General features: G+C 40.0%; 1 protein-coding gene across 4 annotated transcripts in view; it reads right to left on the bottom strand.

Annotated features, from left to right (window-relative positions):
- The window catches only part of RAPGEF4 (Rap guanine nucleotide exchange factor 4), a 283,291-nt gene that overhangs the window by 224,235 nt on the left and 38,491 nt on the right, over positions 1 to 20,565 (bottom strand). For 3 of the 4 annotated variants that reach the window (XM_025460193.3, XM_025460194.3, XM_049106225.1), the window contains exons 2-3: positions 11,633 to 11,775; positions 8,246 to 8,334 (exon numbers count right to left, since the gene is read on the bottom strand). In XM_025460193.3, the coding sequence (XP_025315978.1) occupies positions 8,246 to 8,334; positions 11,633 to 11,775 (232 nt within the window). Of the gene's footprint in view, positions 1 to 8,245; positions 8,335 to 11,632; positions 11,776 to 20,565 lie in introns of those variants that run through there. The other variant, XM_049106224.1, reaches the window with a different exon arrangement.

The raw sequence follows: 20,565 nt of genomic DNA, 5'->3' as shown, positions 1-20,565 counted from the left end.
TAGCTGTCTCATAGCATATTTATTGTTTTGGCCACATGCTGGGTTTAACATCAAGGAACAAATTGGTCTTTTAAGTGTGTAGATCCTGAAACATAAATTCTTACAAAGTAAATATTTTGACAATTTTTATTTTAGGATTATAGGAAATACTTGCCATTAGGTTTGGTAGTGCTTGGGTTTATTTCATGAGTTTGAATTTAGTACTGGAATTTATTGAGTGCTCCAAGTCGTTTTAAAAAATTAAAATTTAATGTTACTTAATCTCTAAATTTCTCAATTGTATGTGCTGTCTAAAGAATTTATTGCCAAGCGCGAAGGCAAAATACTCCTAAGTCAAATGTTTTTTTGCTAACAGACAGCAAAGACAGGTTTGTTCCTTTCATAGCACTTGCCTGGAATCAGAGTATTAGACACAGCTTAACAAGATCAGACAAGCTGGCTGCAGGAAGTTTTGATGAGAATGGACTAGCATTATTAGCCTTCTGATAACTGAATCAGAGGCCAGCTTCATTTGAGCAGAGAGAGCCAGTTTGTCCTGCACTGTGGCTCAATCTTGCATCCACCCAAAGAATTACATGGCAACAAAACTAACTACAGTACATGGATGCCTCATGTAGGATGCTAAATAAACTTCTGATCGGTTCCTAACCAATAGCATGACCTGAGCAGACAAGTTGTAAGAGATTACAAACAACGACGACAGAGTTGGCAGCTTTCACGTTTCACGGGCTCATTAAATGTGTTCAGAAAATGTTCCCTAATGGCAGTTATGTTCTCTGTCTGAAAACAATGGGGTAAAATCAGAGTAAATGAGAGCACCCAGACAGGCTAAGACAGAATGACAGAGAGAGATAGAGAGAGCCACATGATAGACATACTTGTCCTTCAAATTTCATAACCAAAAATGCAACAACACTTAAAAACATTTTTGTAGAGACAAAGAGAGGGTAAATAAAAGCACATTTTATTTGGGGGGGAAGTACCAGTAAGAGACTGTTTTCCAAAACTGGACCAAAAATTGCCAGAGAATATCACAGAGGCAGATTAGAGGGTGGATAACATGCAAGTGCCAACAGCAGCCAGGATTCTCTGATCCCACGGAATGGTTGAACAATATTGATTGTTGAAGTCTTGCCATTCCAATACTGCGAACATTTCCTGCTTTCTCTATGCTAGCATTGCCCTCTTGTGATAAAATGGGAACACTGCAGGCATCACAACCAGCAGCACTCCACTCTTGGGGCAACAAATGTTTCCTTCTGGAATTAGTAAGATAAAGTACCAGAACCCCTGCTATATTGCAAGCTTTGCATTAAGTGGCTTATAGACATTAATTTATTTAAGGTAGGAATAATTATTTCCCGCTTATAGGTAATCTAACTTGCCTGAGGTCACACAGCTAAGAAATAGCAGAGAGGATTTCAAAAGAGGTTTAATTTTTTAATCACTGTTGCATTAGGTAAACACACTTTAAATAAGCATCTGTGTCAGAGATGTAGAAGTTTTAATGAACTGATACACCATCTTATTCTCTGTTTTGTAGCATGAACTTTGAGTCACTAAGTAGCCATGAGAAATTCTTTCACATGACTAGAAAAATACACTTTTTGGGTACAAAGATTAATTATTAAACCTTATATATTTCTAGGATTTAAATATTTGCCACCATGCCAAAAAAAAAAAAAAGCCATTCATTTATAAAATCTGCAGAGAAAAACAGGACCTTGTCTCTCCTTTTCTTTCTGAAACACACATACACACAGATGATTGCCTATTCATTGTTTTTAAGTTTACTACTTGTGTAAAACTTGTTCCAATGTTCACTTCTCACTCTAAATCCATTCAAATACCAACGAGAAAAGAGCACACCCATAGCATTATTCATTCTAGTGGGAACATAAACTCTCTTTTAGGCCATTAAGTTAAATAGGTACCCAAGATAGGCACACTCTTGAGCACAAGAGTTCAGCTGTGGGTGTCTGAAGGCGTTTGTGTCCCGGTTAGACTTAGGTAAGACTGTGTGTGGGGACAGGTATCAGTGGGAACTGGGAGGATTAATCCTTGATACGATTTGTGCTGCCAAGTGGAAATCTACATGAGCATGTGACCAGTTGGGATACTGTAGGTTAGTGGTGGGTTCTGGGGTAGGTCCCTTTGCCAAGAATTCTGAGTTTCAAGGGGTCAGACAAAGAATGGCCAAGGCAGGAAAAACACCTGGAAAGTGGAAGAGGTGCCTCTGACAATTACATAGGGGCATACGGTACAAGTGTTTGGGGAGTAGGTTTTGTTTGTAGAGTAGTAAGCAATATAATTTATAGGAAGATCTTTCCAAGGATAGCAGTCTCTAAAAGTTCATCAAAATAACAGGAACAGAATAGTCTATATATTTCCCAGAATTTTCAGTACAAACATAGTTTCAACATAGTTTTTGAAGTTTCCTTTCAAAGCAAAGGAAATGAAAGCAATGTAGCACCAGCTACTCAGGGAAGGCCTCTGAGAGGTAGGGCCCGTTATCTCTGTCTTCATGCAGAGACTTTTGTCTCTCCCCTCCAGTCCACGCTTGAAGCCTCCTCCGACTGGGGGGACTCACCCGAAGGGAAAATAGGGAAGCAGGACAGTGTTGCCTTGGGGCTCTGATGGAAAGGCCTGTGTGAGGAGAGAAGTCGCTTCTAATCAGCACTCAGTAGGATTTTATACCACTGTCGGATATGTCCTGAGTCAGGCACAGACCTGCAGGGTGAGACAGAATCATGCCTCCCCAGCTGGCAGACTTGTGGTTTCTAAAGTGACTGGGTGGGCCTGCTCCAGGCAAAACTTGGAGGTGAGCCACCCTTGCTCCCCGCAGTTCAACGGCTTTCTATCTCTATCCTCTCCTCTCAGGAAAGGGTCTGAAGTTTATGTTACCACTCAGTGGAGTGTTTATATTTTAATATTTTTCCCAAATGTGGAATCCACAGCTTTCTTGGTCCGAATCTTAGTTAGTTAGGTAGGCATGATCCAAGGGAGCAAAGAAGGATCTAGACACCACTACCACCCACAGACACTAGAGGCACTGGGGAGCAGGGGCCGTTTAAAGACCCTTTACAGACACCCAGGCAAATGGCCAAACATGCTGGCTAAAGGGAAGGATGTCAAGAGCAGGGCACTAGACTGGGTAAGGAAGTCTTGCTGATTTCCAGCTCTACGGGTTCCCACTGTGTCGTCTTCAGCAGACCACTCATTCACCTGGGACTTGAGCAAGATACAACACAGTTGGGTCTGTCTACTAGGGTGGCTCAAACAAAACAATGTAAGTGAAATGCTTTCTAAATGATGAGAGTTATTACTACTATGCTCGTAGCATGCCACCAATGAGATGTAAGTGTGACCCTCAACCTAGAATTCAAAGAATTCAAGAATAATCTGACCAAGCTATCATAAAGAAGGCAAGCTCTGTTTTCTTAACCTAGTAAGCAAAAAGGTATAGGGGAATGATGAAAACAGAGAAAAAGTAGTATTATATTAAAACAGGCAGAAAGAGAATATGAATTTACGAGCCAAAATATTTATGCCTTTTGTATTCTTCAAATTTATGTGAAGTTATATCTTCCTATCTCCATATAAAAGAAATAGAGTGATTTTGCTCAGAAAAAAATTCCATCAAATCAAGAATGCCTAATAAGTGTATGACATAAAAATACTATATCAGAATCTATGAAGCGTTTTTTTTTTCTTGTGTGCTCCTTACTTCAATTAGTGGCATCACCATCTACCTCTTCATTCAAATCAGGATCCTCACTTTCCTTCAGCCCTCATACATTCCATCAACACAAATGCTAATCCTGTCACCTCCACTTTGTACACAGTGCCTTAATCTCCCCCCCACCCCGCCTTATCATCCGTATGTATCTATCCCACCCTCTAACGCAGAAACCTTTTGAACGGATGGGCCATGCTCATTTAACTCATGATCTAAAAGGTGGAAGGAGGCCTCCGCATCCCAGCAGCAGCCCAACAGAGTGTGAGAAGTGGACCTTCCCCAACAGCATGTCTCATGTGGAGCAAACACCTGTAAGATGGGCCTGGAGGTGAGAGATGTGGAGCTCTGAGCTGGAATCAGGCCAGTGGTTGCAGGAGCTACAGGGGGAAAGCTTCTCCCCACATTCATTATTACTTCTGGTTAGCACCTGTACAACCATAATGGTCAAGAACTTGAGCCCCAGAATCATGGAGAACTGGCTCAGATACCTAATGGCTGTGTGACCTTTATTTAGCGTCTACCTGTAAGATGACACTAATAATAGCACCAAACCAGGAAGGGCCAATTGTAGTTGAGTAGCCAACAAAATAATGCTTGAGAAGTGCTTTTCACACAACTACCTGTAGTGGGTGCTCCATTACCATGGTCTATGTCCACCATTCTGGCTCAGCTAATACCCTACTGAGAATATCAGAGGGTATTTCTGAAACTCAGAGACAGGTTTGGGAATTTATCACTACCATCTTTGACTTCTGACTCTCAGATGAGAAGAAAGGCACACAGGTCAGGGAGAGACTTGAATGAAAATGGAGGGGCAGGCTAGCAACAAACAGCCCTACTCACTTTGAAAGATTTCACACTTCTGTGCGGTTACTTCTTTTCTCTTTCCTTAATTTGCTTTTAGTCTCTTTTAACTTTTCTTCTGTTTCTTCTACTACTGCCCTACTTCCCTTTTCTTTCTGTGTGAACAACAGGAAGAACATGAAATTTGGAGTATGTCAGACCTGAATTCAGATCTTCATTTGGCCATGCACATTTGTGTGGCCCGGGCAAAGTGACACCTCATGTCTCTGAGCCTTGTTTTCAAGCCCAGTTGTAAAATAGGACATGAATGCCTAGAAATGATACACACAGAACCCCTAACATGTAAGATACATGGAAGGCACTTAGCAAAGTTGTTGCTGGTCTCTGAATTCTTAGTTAGCAATTGTAGGTATTTCCTTGCTTTCCTCCCATGGCCCATTACCCAAGCCCATTTCACTACCCACTGGGGTACCTGATGGTTAATTTTATGTGTCAGCTTGGCTTAACTATGGTAACTAGTTGCTTAGTCAAACATTAGTCTACATTTTGCTGTAAACAATATCTTCAGATGTGTTTAACATGCACAATTGGTAGACTTCAACTGAAGCAGATTGTCCTCCATAATGTGGGTCAGTTTCATTCAATCACTTGAAGGATTTACTTAAAAGTAAGCATGTTTCCCTTGAGGTTTCCCAAAGAAGACAGAATTCTGCTTCCAGACTGCAATATGGGAAATCTGCCGGCATTTCCAGCTTTTAGATTCAAGACTGCAGCATCAACTTTTCCCTGATCTCCAGCCATCTGGCTTGCCATACAGATTTCAAACTTACCAACCTCCACAGTCACATGAGCCAATTCCTTAAAATAAATACCTATCTAGCTAGCTAGCTAGCTATCTGCCCATCTTCTATTTGTTCTATTTCTCTGGAGAATTCTGACTCATAGACAATAGTATTCTGATTGGCTAACTCATCACCCTGATTTGGCCACATCCCCAGTGGGCAGAGATCCAGAGCCCATTACAAGGCCAGCACAGGTAGAAATGGCTTTTTTATTTCTCCCTGTCAAGCAACTTGCCATGGGAGGAGATCCAGCCATCTTGGTCATTCTTTTTAGCTTCCTCCTCCCATGTTGCTGCAACCATATCCTTCAAGTGACCAGCTCTGACTTCTCTCTGGAAGGCTGGAGGATATAGAAGTCAATGAGCTTTCTCTTGCATGCATCTCAATGATATAAATGATATATCCAGAAAACCCTGGCTAGACAATACAGGGGGAAGTACACAGAGAAGGCAGTAAGCCAGCTTTGGTATAAAGCTAGAATTCCCAATAACTTAAGAGAAGACCAAGACCAAGCCCAGCTTAGGAAAGTTCTCAGCATAGGTCTGAGGTCAAAACCACAGCTGACATTAAAAGCTTGTTAAGATTTTAAAAATCCCACAGCTAACAACAGAGTATTACTCAGCTGTTCTTTGCTAGGACCCCATGGTGAGAGAGAATTAGTCCAGGGCAATATTCCAGGAGCACCTGGACAAATCCTATTTTAATACCATCAAAATCTCATGTCAGCTTTGAACATTTGATGTGTCGGCGCATCTATGTTGATGTTATTTCTCATCCCTTAGGTACATCTGCTCTGCCTTTCTTCTTTTCTTCCTCCCCGTGCTCTCTTTCCCTTCTCACCTTTCTCCTCCTTAATTCTCATTTCCTCCCCTTTTCTCTCTTTCCTCACCTTCTCTTTTCAGTTCCTCTCTTCTCTCTATCATCACCCATCCAGGACCACCCAGAGGATTGAGGAGAATCATCCTCTACTAGGCCCTGTCTCCTCTACACCTCCACACAGGTGACCTGGTCACGGTAAGCATCAGGAATAGTTCTGAGCAAGGAGCCTGAGGGTTCCCACCGGGACAGCAAGCAGTCTGCGGTGGAAGGTGTGCAGAGATAAGAGACATGGGGAAATGGGAAAAGATGACAAATAGCAGAGAGAGGGAAGTTGCAGGAGTCATCACATTTCTTTTCAGTCAAAAGCACAGAGCCGGGCCTCAGAGCCTATGTTCAGGTGACTGACTTCTTGGGTTTGAGTCCTGTTTCCCCTAATTTCTAGATATGTTACTTGGGGCAAATTATTTAACGAGTCAGGGCCTCACTTCCTCCTCTGTAAAACAAGAACAGTAATATGACCTACTCTGTAGGGTTGTTGTGAGGGATAAAGGAGTAAATAAATACCTATTAGGTGCTTAGAACACTGCCCTGCACATGACAGATATCCAAGAACACTAGCTGTTCTCAGTTCCATTGAGTAACTGAGGCATCTTACAAGAATAAAAATCACCTCTCACATTGGCCTTCTGAACTCTGGAGAAAACTGGCTCTGTGAGAGAGGGGAAGAGGGATAGTCCCAACAAGTTGAAAGGCACAAGTTCCAGGCCGTTTTCAATGGAACTTTCTATGCAGTGATGCACAGAAAAAGTATCTAAGGGTTAAGCAGGACTTGGGCACTGGCCTGAGACTCTAACCATCCATAACAATGGGAATAACACTGGCAACCATATTCTAAACTCCAAATGCCCATTTACCAACATTATCTTTGGGATACTTTTCCATTTTTAGATGGTTAACTGCCCATAACTCCAATATACACACATGTTCCTACAAAATTTAAATCCCAAATTTAGTGCATCATAAATGTTTCTCACATTTGAAGTGTGTTACATATGAAAATGGCTCAGAAGCACTGTCTTAAACATGGTATTTGGCTGCAGGCTATTTGTCCCTTTAACTGATTTATAAATTTATTTTTTATAATTATTTTTATTTTATAATTATCCAATTCCCTTCCCATAGTTTTTATATGAATGCTGAATACGCAGATAGAAAACTTGGGCCATTTTCAACTGAGGCTTGAAGGTGGCATTTAGAGATTTAAGGTTCTTGGCTCCGAAGTGAAAGTTCTGTACATTTGGGCCCCATGGAAAAAGGATGAGCAAAGGTCACTGCAGATGTGAAAGGATTGTCTGAGTTCAATTTTAAATATTCATAAACACTGTGGGGGTAGGAGGAAGGAGACAAAATCAGTGTTATCTACTAGGATGCTAAGCTTCTCAGAGGTCATTAATGAAGATCAAGCAAGCAAGTTCCACACTTTGGAAAAAAAATATCTTATTGGTTCTTCCACATTTGAGAAGATAAGGCAGAGAAACAGTGAGAGATTTATAGGGAGACTGCATCAACCTCATTTCCCCTGCATCACTGCAGTGCCTCCAAGGCTGATAAGGATATCACTTCCAGGACAAAGGAAAGTAAGGATACCAGACGGAAGAAGAATCTGAGGAAAAACCTAGAAAAACTTGATTGTCCCCTTTGCTTACATTTCAATTTATATGACAGCAATTTATCATATTGCAATTGAATCATTTGCATTTCCAATAGATACCAAGCTCCCAGAAGACAAGCATTGGGTTCCTGCACCTCATGTTCCAACACCTGTCACCATACTCAAACCATGGAAGATATGCAGTATGTATGTTTGTTGGGTGACTTAACAGAAGAATTCAACAAACCCTTGTCAAACTCCTTCCTATGGAAAAGAGGGAAGGAGTTTGAAAATGTAACTTTGATGGCATAAAAGATATAGGCCTCATGTGTCTTTAAAAATAATAATAATAAATCCTACTTAAAGAAAAAAAAGAATAAAGTATCTCACCTGGTGACTGCTGGTCTCAGACACTTTAACATCCAAAGACCCTGCCAGGACAGCATACCAGTTTGTTCCAATATCACCCTGGCGAAATACTGCAAAAGAAACAGTAAGGTAAATGTACCAAATGTAAGTTGGTTTTACCGTATGACCACTGATCATTATAAGCATGACCTGGATCTAGCAAAGCTCATCACCCTTCCTCTATCTGTTCTCATAAAAGCATGACATATTTCTCTTCTCCTCATCTGTCCACAGAGCTGTATCCTATTTATTCTTTGAAGTGGAACTCTACTAAAAGGAACTCTTGGGGCACCTGAGTGGCTCAGTCAGTTGAGTGTCTGCCTTTGGCTCAGATCATGATCCTGGAGTATTGGGATCAAGTCCCATGTCAGGCTTCCTGTTCAGCAGGGAGTCTGCTTCTACTTCTCCCTCTGCTCCTCCCTGTTTGTGTTCTCTCATGCGCGCTCACTCCCTCTCTCAAATAAGTAAATTTTTAAAAATAAATAAGTAAATAAAGGAAACTCTTATATTTAAAGAGTAGTATTAAGGGATGATAATCCTAAATGCTATAAGATCCTTTGAATTTAAGAAGAATTCATTGATGTTTTATGTAATTTATCTTAAATACATTTCATGGTACTGTGATTCTTGGAAAATTATTACTCTAGATGGGGCACATATTAACAAGGTTAGTTGATTCAACAAAATACTAGTCTACAACCCCAGTTTCCTAAATCTACTTATATTAAAAGCAATGTATTTTTAGAATATGTCTCCTTTAAGCTAAACAGCAAATGAGTAAGAAAAATAAAATCTGCCTTCAAAATTTTAACTACCACTATCACTGCTTGTTTTCTTATATGTTTTGTAAATTCACTGCTTTTAGGCATTAGGCATTATCTACTCTTTGGAAATGACTCTCATTAGAAATTTCTGAACCTGATTTTGCTTTACTTTTGTACTCAGAGAGAAAACATTTAGATATTTAGATAGAACTTTAGTTCTCATATCCTCACATTAAGACCAGTAATTTCGAAAATCATTCTGAAACACTGTTTCAAAAATCTCATACAAATCCAACTATCCTTTTAAATATTCTGGCTGAATAACTAGATTGAATGATCTGTTATTTTAAAATTCTTTTCACAATTAGAGTCAGAGATCAAGTGACTCAATTTAAATCACATGACAACTCAGTGGGACAGCTGAATTCTGGCAGGGCCAGTGCTCCTTGCATAAGAGTAAGCTCCTAGGAGCCATGATAATGATGACAAGCTGTTCTAAACTCCCAAGACATGCTGTGGAAAGATAAGAACAACAATGGCATCCTAGACAAGTGCAGTAATAAGCTTAAGATGAGAGACTGATGAGTTCATAGCCGGCCTTTCCAGTAACTCTGCTATTCCTAGCCTTTGTAAGTGATTTAGTTTGGCGTTATCATGAACTGCTTGGCCCCAAAAGACATTACCACTTGCCAATCAATTTTACATTACAAAATGAATCATGGAAGATTCATTTTGAAAATGGCCTTAGGAAACAGAAAATAGAGTCTCATCCCCAAATAATAAAGTTTCTGATTAAAAATAATAATAATAATAATAATAATAATAATAAAGTTTCTGATTATCAGTAAAAAATAAATGCCACTTTGAAAACAATATGTATCAATAATTTTTTAAATATAAGCATGACCAAGTTTGTGTGTAGACATGTGGGAAGACATCTTGAAGGATACAAAATGTTAATAGCAATTTCTGAGTTTGGGGATTGTGATTTTTACTTTTGCTTGTCTTCCAAATTTTCTACAATAATGTTTGACAGTGTTGGTCTCCCACTCAGAATCATGCCCTTCTCTCCTCTTATCTAAGTTTACACAGATTTTATACAAGTTTCCATCCTCCTCCACAGGACTAAGAGCTCAGAGCATCGAGTTTCTTGCTTGATGTGAGATCCAGTAAAGCAATCATGATTGGTCCAAACCAATTTCAGTCATCCCATTATCTTTGACAGTGACTGGTTTTAATGTGGGTATATGATGTAATTCTGGCCAATGAAACAGAAGTCTACTGGAGGTCTTCTGAAAACAGACACAAAAAGAAATAGTCCTACAGCAGGATATCTTTGTATTGTCATGTGATGGGCAAAATATGCCAAAGAGGCATGTTGATTATTTTGAATCAAAGTTATTTGGGAAACAGTCAGTGCAAGGACACTCTGACTCTCCTCTCTGTCCCCTGGAAAGTAGGAAATAAGTCTCCCATGTGAAAGGAACCCTTCGTATATCAGGAGTTACACATTATTACCAAACATACAGAATTCAGGGCCAAGAAGGCTATATAAATAAACTCTGCTTAGTTTCTTCACTAATTAGTATCCAAGTATAAGTTTCTTTGTGTTGTTGTTTTTCCACAAACTTACTGTTTCTTTATCTAAAAAGCATCTAAACAGCTTGCTTTGGTCACATCTTAGATCCCATATCTACGAGGCCACCATATCTATGAAATTTAATATAATTTTTGATCCCATTAAAGTGTTTTATGTCAATTTATTAGCCCAGCCAAAAGAACCACAAGGGGTAGGGAGGATTTTTCCCCTCCCAACACATGTGATGCCTCTAATTGCTATAGCTGTCTTTGAATCACTTGGGTCAAGTCTGAGAATAAAAGTCAACACCTGAGGATTCAAAGCAAAACATATACAAAAACAAAAACAAAATGGGAGAGAGATGTGACCTTAGTAATGTCTTCAAGTCATTTAACTAACTAACTCTGAACCCATCCTATCTCAAGACTTCTTGAATATGTGTAATTGATTTTTCCCTCCTTGTAGGAATAATTGATATTTAACCCCACTGGATGGAACTTCCTGTTACTGCATCATAAAAGTGTCCCAACAGATGGAAAAGCATTAATTTTTAATGAGAAAATACTTTTTTTTTTTAATGCAGCTGTCATCTTCTTGTTTTCTTTCCCTGCCCCTTATTCACACCTGAAATAGATTGATACCACTAGGTTGATTCAAACATTACTATTAACATTCATTAAGAGTCCTTTTATCTTTATTTAAATTCTTACTGACTCACATATTTCTTGGGGTAAAGAAAATAACTATGTTTCTAAGGATTTAGCTGAATCCTTCCAGCTCCATCTTGCAGGCTACCCTGGAAGAACATTTATATGCTGTGAACAAAGTTAAGGAAATGCTTACGTGGAACCAAGTAAACAAAGTAAAGAGAGTAAAAATCAGGTTATTAGCCCATAACCTAATGCCTTTGGTTGAAGCTCAAATATTTGGCAAATAAATACTCCATGTACTATCTATCCCCATTGGATAACTACAAATGATCACAAACCATACATGAAAATACACCACTGAAGTTGCATTTCTTACATGTTATTCCTTTTTCCAGACTCTCATAATAACCACATAAACAAATCTGATGAAGGAGATTTGGGTGAAATTTCTCAAAAGCTTTAACTTCTTTCAGCCTCGTAAAGATTATATCCACATCTTCACTGGATCGTTCCAATGGTCTAAAAAGGGGAGAAAAGGCATAAAAAAAGCTGTATCAATAAGGATTTACTTCAGTCAACATGCATTGTTAATCATATTCAAATTTATGCAACTACCCCAATTGCAAGTATTTCACTGCAAACATTTATACACCTATCCCCATCACAGGTATTTCCAGGTTTTTGTCAACCAGTTACCTTAAGTCACAACTATTGCAGATGGAGTGATACTCTGATTTATAGTAAGGAATGCATATTTAGTCCCTATCCACTATTCCTGACACACAACTCTTAAAACTCGTGATTTCCTATATAAAGGCCATAGGAGCATCTTTTATTATAATAGTTGATCTTTTGTCCTTAGTTCCTAAAGTGTTTCAGAGACATAAAGGTAAAATGGGTGTCTTGCTATTCATAACAAGACCTTCTCTTTACAACTGCATTTATGTTACTAAGGTAACTTTTGGAAAACCCCTAGGTAACCTAAGGATGGAGGCTGGTTGCCAAGGGAACCATCAATGTGATTAGATGGTTGGAACTTTCAGCCCCACTTCCTAACCTCTGGGGAGGAGTCTGGAGATTGAGTCAATCACTGAAGGCTGGGGATCCCTGGGTGGCTCAGCGGTTTGGCACCTGCCTTTGGCCCAGGGCGTGATCCTGGAGACCCGGAATTGAGTCCCGCATCGGGCTCCCGGCATGGAGCCTGCTTCTCCCTTTGCCTGTGTCTCTGCCTCTCTCTATCTGTGTCTATCATAAATAAATAAATCTTTAAAAAAAATCACTGAAGGCTCATGATCTAATCAACCATGCCTACATTATGAAGCCTCCATAAAAATCCCTCAACTATGAGACTCAGAGAACTTCCAGGTTGGTGAACATGTGAAGATAGGGGAAGCATGGCATGCTCAGAAAGAGCATGGAAGCTCTGTGCTCCTTCCCATACCTTACAATATGCATCTCTTCTGTTTGGCTGTTTGTAAATTATGTCTTTTTATTTAAAAAAAAAATCTAGTAAGTAAACAGTTTTCTTAGGTTCTGTGAGCTTCTCTAGCAAATTAATCAAACCTGAGGAGGAAGTGGTACGAACCTTTCCGATTTACAGCCCGATATATACTGGTCAAAAGCTCAGGTGATATCCTGAATTTGTGACTGGCACCTGAAGAGTGTATGATGGAGAGTTTTGTGGGAATGAGCCCATAACTTGTGGGGTCCAATCCTATCTCTAGGTACATAGTGTCAAAATTGAATTGAATTGAGTTGAAGTGTAGGAGACCCAGCCAGTGCCTCAGAATTGCTTGCTGCGGAAATCCCACAGGTCACTGTCAGAAGTGTTGGGTTTCCACAGGAATGGAGAGAATGAAGGAAACACAGGAGGAGTTTTCCCTTTGCAGATGGCTAAAGCAGGAATCAGCCTCCAAGTCGTGAGTTCATGCACAGCTCAAGCTTTTGGGTATTGCTTAATCCTTTACAAGCACTAGAATGTGATAAGAGATATGAAAATAATGGCGAAAGCACAAAGATAAATAAGAACTGATACTGAGCCTCAATGTAGGCGATACTATAGGGAATGGTGGGAAGTAGAGAGAACTGTAAAGATGGGACTATACAAGGAACAGACCTTCTTTGGGTGTTTTCCTATTACTGATTTTCTGTGCAAACATGGGCCCAGATGTTATCATATCTTCCAGTTGTTCAAGGAAAAATATCTAGATCTTTATTCACATTCCTTAAACATCGTGTTGTTCACACAAATGACATCTACAGTCTAGATCCAACCTGTTACCCACCGTTTTGGATTCTCTGGATTAAGATGATCCAAAGAACCAAACAAATATGGGATAGTTTTGCAGATAATATAAACCGTTTCTTTTCTTTCCTTTGCTCAGTGTCCAAGTCTATTCCTTTAATATGCTTTGCAGGATCATATGATATTCCTTCATAGATATTTTACAGGACACAGAGACTATCCAGCCTCATGTGTGCTCAGGAACCTTCTGGGAATCAGAAGAAATGAGCTAGTCAAGGATGTGACTGAGACCAGTAATTCTCACTAAATACCCGTGTGCTTCCCTGAATTTACCATCTTCCCTTGCAGTTATGTTGGAACCATGCTGTGGCTAGTGGACTGTAAACAAAACCAGCATATATCACTTCTAAGATGAGACTGTTAAGAGCTATGGGATGTCTTCTGTCTCTCTTTTCCTCAGCTACAACTTTGCAGTGCTATGGGTTGAATTGTGTCTCAAAGAAGATCTTTTTTTTTTTTTTGCTTTCCCTATTTTTTAATATAAATTTATTTTTTATTGGTGTTCAATTTGCCAACATATAGAGTAACACCCAGTGCTCATTCCATCAAGTGCCCCCCTCAGTGCCCATCACCCAGTCACCCCCACCCCCTGCCTACCTCCCCTTCCACCACCCCTAGTTCGTTTCCCAGAGTTAGGAGTCTCTCATGTCCTGTCTCCCTTTCTGATATTTCCCACTCATTTTTTTCTCTGGAAAGAAGATCTTTACAGATATAATCAATTTAATATGAGGTCACACTGATTAGGGTGAATACTAAGTAAGGACTGGTATTCTTACAAAAAGAAGGAAATTGAGACACAGAGACACAGGGAAGATGGCTGTGTAAAGGTAGAGGCAGAGATTAAAGGGATGCATCTATAAGTCAAGGAACCCCAAGGACTGATGGCAACTACCAGAATTCAGAAGGAAGCAAGGAAGGAAGGGTCTTCCTCTAGAGCCTTTAGAACATAGCCTTGCTGACACATTGATTTTGGATTTCCAGTCTCCAAAATGGTGAGAGAATACATTTCTGATTTTTAAACACACCCAGCTTATGGTACCTTGTTTGAGAGTCCTAGGAAACTAATACAGAAGGCATGTATTTCAGATGCTAATGCCATAGGATGGAGACTGTGCAAGTGACAAAACTCCACTGCATGAAGCCACTGAGATTTGGGGTGTGTGTGTGTGTGTGTTTGTATGTGTGTGTGATAGGGTGGAGGATTGTTATCACAGCATCACTTAGCATCACCTAGGCTAAGAGATCCAGAGAGGTCAGGACTGGATGTGTCAGAGTCCCAAGGAACTTGGGACATTGTAGGAGGAGGAGAGATCCCACCATGAGAGAAGACCATTTCTGGAGAACATGAACAGATGACCTGTCACTAAAGGGAAGACTCAAATTCATCAAAGCTTACTACAGAGGCTTTTCACCTGCCCCCATCACACTTTCAGGCCCAAGAAAACTAGACTCAAAGAGTATGCCCATAACTTTGGCTAGCCTCCCAATAACCTCAACTGAAAGGGCTTGGACCCTGTTTCTCGAAAGGAGGAGGGAAAATCCTGATGCATCAGTGTCTAGTTTATGAGTTTGCAGGCTTTACCAGGGAAGAAATAGCACATCAGGACCAGTGCCTCTTTCTACCTATTAGCCCTCTGTTATGGCTTTATCAATTCCCTATCAGAAGGTATGTTCCCAAAGTAAAGGGGCTTTGAAACAGCGGCTTGAACTTCAGCAGTTAATCAAGGGGTACAAAGGACTTTCAGCGAGTGTCTTTGTGTGCCCAGTGAGAATGCATTTCACAGGCAGTGAGGGTACCAGCAAGCAGCAGAGGCGCCCCCTGGTAAGGAGTCATGCCAGCAGGGGCACACTTCATGGGGAGCAGTGTTGGCACCAGCAGGGAGCCATACCCAGCCACAGCAAGCAGCCGTGTGAACTCCACGGGCTGCTGCCACAGCAGCGCAGGCACTAGCCTGCAGGCCCAAAGCAATGGCAGTATTTAAACGACCACGGAAGGAATCACAAGAACCAGGTGAGCTAGAAATTGGGCACTGATACAGTGGATTCTACTTAGTTATATAGGAAAAAAGATGAGTGGAGGCTAGAATCCATCTTCCGTTAAGAAGGAAAATAGCATCCCATTTTGTGCATCCTCCCTAGAGTGTGTCCCATTTCAGGAAGGCAGACCAGAACAGCTTAAACACATTTTTGGCCCCACATCCTCCAGAAGAAATAGAAAGCAGCAGAAGAAAAACTCATGTGCTTCCACATAGTTCAAAACGAGCACAAAAGAAAGAACTTCAAGATTTGCAACCAGATCGTGTAAGGCCAAGTGACCAAAGACATCTGAAAAGACAAACTTAATTTGAGATAACCAGGACAACTTTAAAACCTCTCTTGCAAAAAAAACAAAACAAAACAAAACAAAAAACAAAACACAAAAACAAAAACCCTCCTGCTGATATTTTTTTCTTTTTTTTGAAAGATTTTATTTATTTATTCATGAGAGACACAGAGAGAGAGAGAGAGGCAGAGACACAGGCAGAGCAGAAGCAGGCTCCATGCAGGGAGCCTAACATAGGACTCGATCCTGGACCTCAGGATCATGACCTGAGCCAAAGGCAAATGCTCAATCGCTGAGCCACCCAGGCGACCCCTGATATTTCTTTAGGCATTCCCAAATTAGTCCTCCCACTGTTTAAACGTTAAAGCCACAGAAACAATGAAAAGCAATGGTTTATCTGTTGTGGCTTTTACCAGGTACTTCCTGGAATGCAGAAAACTGCATTTAGCTGTTAACTAACATCTTTACTAGCTCACCTCCTATAATCTACCACTGGTGAGAGGCCTCCTATTGTCCCTCTCCTCTTGTGAATCCATAATTTCCTAATGCCGCGTGGATTCTCATCTCTGTAGAGGTCATGCCTGGCCCTTCTTTTACAGATCCCACAGTACCAGTAGAGAGCCACACCTGCAACAAGTCCTAGGGGTGTGAGGATGTTCTGTGGCGACCTCAAACTCACTCTTCTTCTCTCCTACATTTGCTACTGCGCCTGCAGTCCTATTTGCAGGCATGTAGCAGCCTCATCCTCACACTCATCACAATCAGGTAATTCTACGAACTCATTGTCTTTCAAATCCATCCCTTCCTCTCAGCCCTTCCTGCCACTGCCTCAGTTGAGCGTGAAGGAAGGACCGATGAAGGCGGTGTCCAGACATGAAGCCCCCTTCCTAGGAGGCTGAAGAGCTTGGTTCCATCTAGTAGCCAGCACAAGTATTTTAAGGGTAGTGGTATGGTTGGATGTGCATTTGAAAAGATCACCTTGGCAAGTCAAGGCAGATGTGAGGGAGTAAAGACCAGCAGGTAAGAGACCAGTTAGGAAGCTCTTGCAATGTTTCAAAATGATGAGGTAGGCTTCTCTAATTATAACTCACTCTAGAATCTTTTCCATCCCCTTAATAATTGTGTACAGCTGGTCCCCCTCATAGACGTCAGTAAAAGCTCCAAGTTCAGAGTCCATTTTTCTTAGCCTGGCATGTGACACCCAGGGCCCATTTTCTAAAACCTTAAATAAACAAACAAACAAAAAAACACCTCACTCTTAAAACATGTTCAAATAACAGAATCATTTACGAAAGAAGACACTGTAGTAGGCAGAACTGTAGGGTGACCCTCAATGACCCACATCCTTGTACAATTACCCTGAGTGTGGGCAGGATTGTAATTTGCTTTTGGTCAACAGAGCATGGCAAAAGTGTAAAGCTATCACTCCCACGATTATGTTATGATACATGGCAAAGGCAAAGAGATTTTGCAGATATAATTAAGGTCTCTAATCAGTTGACTTCAAGTTAATCAAAAGGGAGGTTTTTCCCAAGTGGGCTTGACATAAACAAGTGAATCATTTCAAAGAGGGTAGAAGAAGTGGGAGCTTCTTTTGCTGGCCTTGAAGAAGGAAGCTGCCATATTGCAAGAGAGTGGCATAGAAAGGAATAAGTGAGGACCCTGTCTGGCAGTCAGCAAGAAAACCGGGATCTCAGTCCTACAGCTGTGAGGAATTAACTCTACCAATAACTTTGTGCCTTGAAAGATGTCCCCAAGCCCCTGAAAAGAACATCACCCAGTTAGCACCTTGATTTCAGCCTTTAGGATCCTGAACAGAGGATTCAAACAAGCATGTCCTGAATCCTGCCCCATGGAAATGGCCAGATAATAAATGTCTGCTGTTCTGGGCCACTAAGTTTGTGGTAATGTGTTCCAAAGCAATAAAAAAAAAAAAAAAATACAGATACTGTTATTTTCTCACATTGACTCATTTCCTTATAATCAGCTTAGGGTTCACTTCCTTCATGGAGCTCTTCCTTTACAATGTTGCCTCTCTTCCCTGAAATCCAATTGGTAACATTCCTTTTTGGCCTCTTATCTCATTATGTTAATATTTCACATTTTATGCATGTAAATTTTGTCTCCTTGGAGACATTGATTTATTCATTTATTCATTCGTTTGGTAAATACTATTTTATAAACCACTGATTCACCGGTCTCCTACTTTGTTTTGGTATTTTTCTCCTGTGGTTCTTTGGCTCTTCCAGGATGAATTTCAGTCTGTCACTGAAAATTTTCGAAATCAGATAGCAAGGTGAGACAGCTGTTAACCCTTCTAAGTTAGTAAAAAGCACTAAAAATATTTCTGATAAAATGCCATTATTTTAGTACTGTATCAATTGTAATGGTAAATAAGGTCTATTTGGAAGTATCAAAAAATATCATTTTCCTAGGATGCATGTATGATCTTGAGAGGAGTGGTTTTAACAAAACTTTTTATCACATCTAGCTTTCAAATTAATGGCACTCAAATAAATAAGACTTTACTTTGCAGTATAAATTATCAAAATCTATGGAATTTTAAATGGCTCTCCACCAAACACATACTTTTCATGAATGCACATTCCTTTATTGCTTTCCTATTGTACAGTAGATACCCTTCCCTGGAAGAACAAGGGTGAACAAGATGATAACCCTCTCCACAAGACGCCCACAATCCATTGGTGAAGGGAGTCATGTAACCAAAATCAGAATACAGTATGGTAAGTACTGCAATGAGGGTATCCATCATATACTAGTCTGCACTTTATTTACTGTAAGAGAAGGTACACATGGAAACTACCAACGTTAGGGGTGCAAGGGATAGCAAAGATTCTGGGTTCCGAGTGTTACCTGCATTCATGATGTAATGTGATAGTTTTATAGGCTCTTGAATGTTAATTCAGTCAATTCAGGATTATCTAATTAGTCTCTGGAATCATCAGAACACAAAATAATAACGCAGACATTTGTGAGGAAAAATGTACAATAACCATAAAATTAGCAAAAAAATCTCTCCTTGGATGACTTCTGTTGTTTGGATATATGATAATCAATATTTGCAAACCCCCTGCCATGCGGAAGGCCACCCTCTTGTCAATCTAACAATCTCAGTGCTAACACCTGCGGGTGCTTTGGGGGACCACCTGGGAGAGTGGATTCCAGAATTCAGAGTCAGAACTGTGGGGGTGCAAAGTGTGGGAAGAGGGGAGGGAATGGGAGAGGCAGGAGGCAGAACTGCTCTCTGCCCAGCTGCCTTCCTACAATCATAAACAGAAGGCTCAGCCAAGAAAAGGACAACACTAACATACTATAGTGGTACTGTCATCTTGTGGGAATGTATGGAATGCTTTATTTCCTCAAATACTTCACTTGTATATTTTTTTTAATTTCCAAATGTCTTGTGAAAATCAGTAAATGTATTTCAGAACACTGGGTATAATGTTAACTAAATACATTTGCATTAAAATGATTTCGAGGTTGGTTTTGACTCATTTTGTTTTAGCAGTAACTTAGGGTTAGAAGAGCTAGTCCCCTCCCCTAATAAACTGTTAAATCCAAGATAATACAGTAATTTTATAAATTATGTAAGGCTACAAAAGCTATTATTATTACTAGTATCATCATCTTCATCATTATCATTAGCCACAAAGACCTTTTACAGGGATCCCTGGGTGGCGCAGCAGTTTGGCGCCTGCCTTTGGCCCAGGGCGCGATCCTGGAGACCCGGAATCGAATCCCACATCGGGCTCCCGGTGCATGGAGCCTGCTTCTCCCTCTGCCTGTGTCTCTGCCTCTCTTTCTTTCTCTCTGTGTGACTATCATAAATAAATAAAAATTAAAAAAAAAATAAAAAAAAAGACCTTTTACAAAAAGTATTTAATGAAAACAAGGAATAAAGTACTTAAAAGCATGTACGATCATTCTCATGTGCTTTCTGAAGCTTTTATAGATAGATGTGCATGCATGTTTTTCTCTTTTTCTATTATAACAACAGTAAGATCTCAGACACTAACTATGTACTTGACAATCTCAGCCCTTTTGTAACCTAATTAACTTTCCAAAGAGCTTTGAAAATTTTGATCATCACAGCCCTGTTACATGAAGCAGGTATTATGAACCCTATTTTACTAGCAAAAACATTTGATACTGAGGTTAGATGAGTATTAGTATACTAAAATCATGTATATTTATAATGCCAATGATGACACAGATATATCAAAAGTCTTTTAAACTCAAGATGTTTACTACTTATCATGTTATCATTTTAATTCTATGATTATTAACCACTTAGAATACTGAAAGGTTTACTCTTTACTAATAACAATTTTTACCAACAATATCAACAAAATTCAGAAAGAAGTTGTTAGAAATGCATTCATTCAACCTGCAAATATTTACCAAGTATATGAGAGTAAGGCACTCCAGGCACAGCTCCTGCACCAAGGAAGTTAAAATTGAATTAGAAAGATTTGTACACATACATCAATTACCAAGGTGAAACGTGGCAAGAAACACAATTCAAAAGGAAAGAAGGAAAAATAAATAAATGAAAATAAATAAAAAGGAAAGAAGGGAATAGGAATTCAGAAGAGGAAAATCACTTAAGAAATGATCGCTTAAGAAGACATCATTGAAGGATGAAAGTTCTACAAAGGCT

This window comes from Canis lupus, chromosome 36 (genome assembly GCF_003254725.2).
Source record: "Canis lupus dingo isolate Sandy chromosome 36, ASM325472v2, whole genome shotgun sequence".
NCBI classification, from domain to species: Eukaryota; Metazoa; Chordata; class Mammalia; order Carnivora; family Canidae; genus Canis; species Canis lupus.
This window is presented reverse-complemented; position numbering and strand designations above follow the sequence as displayed.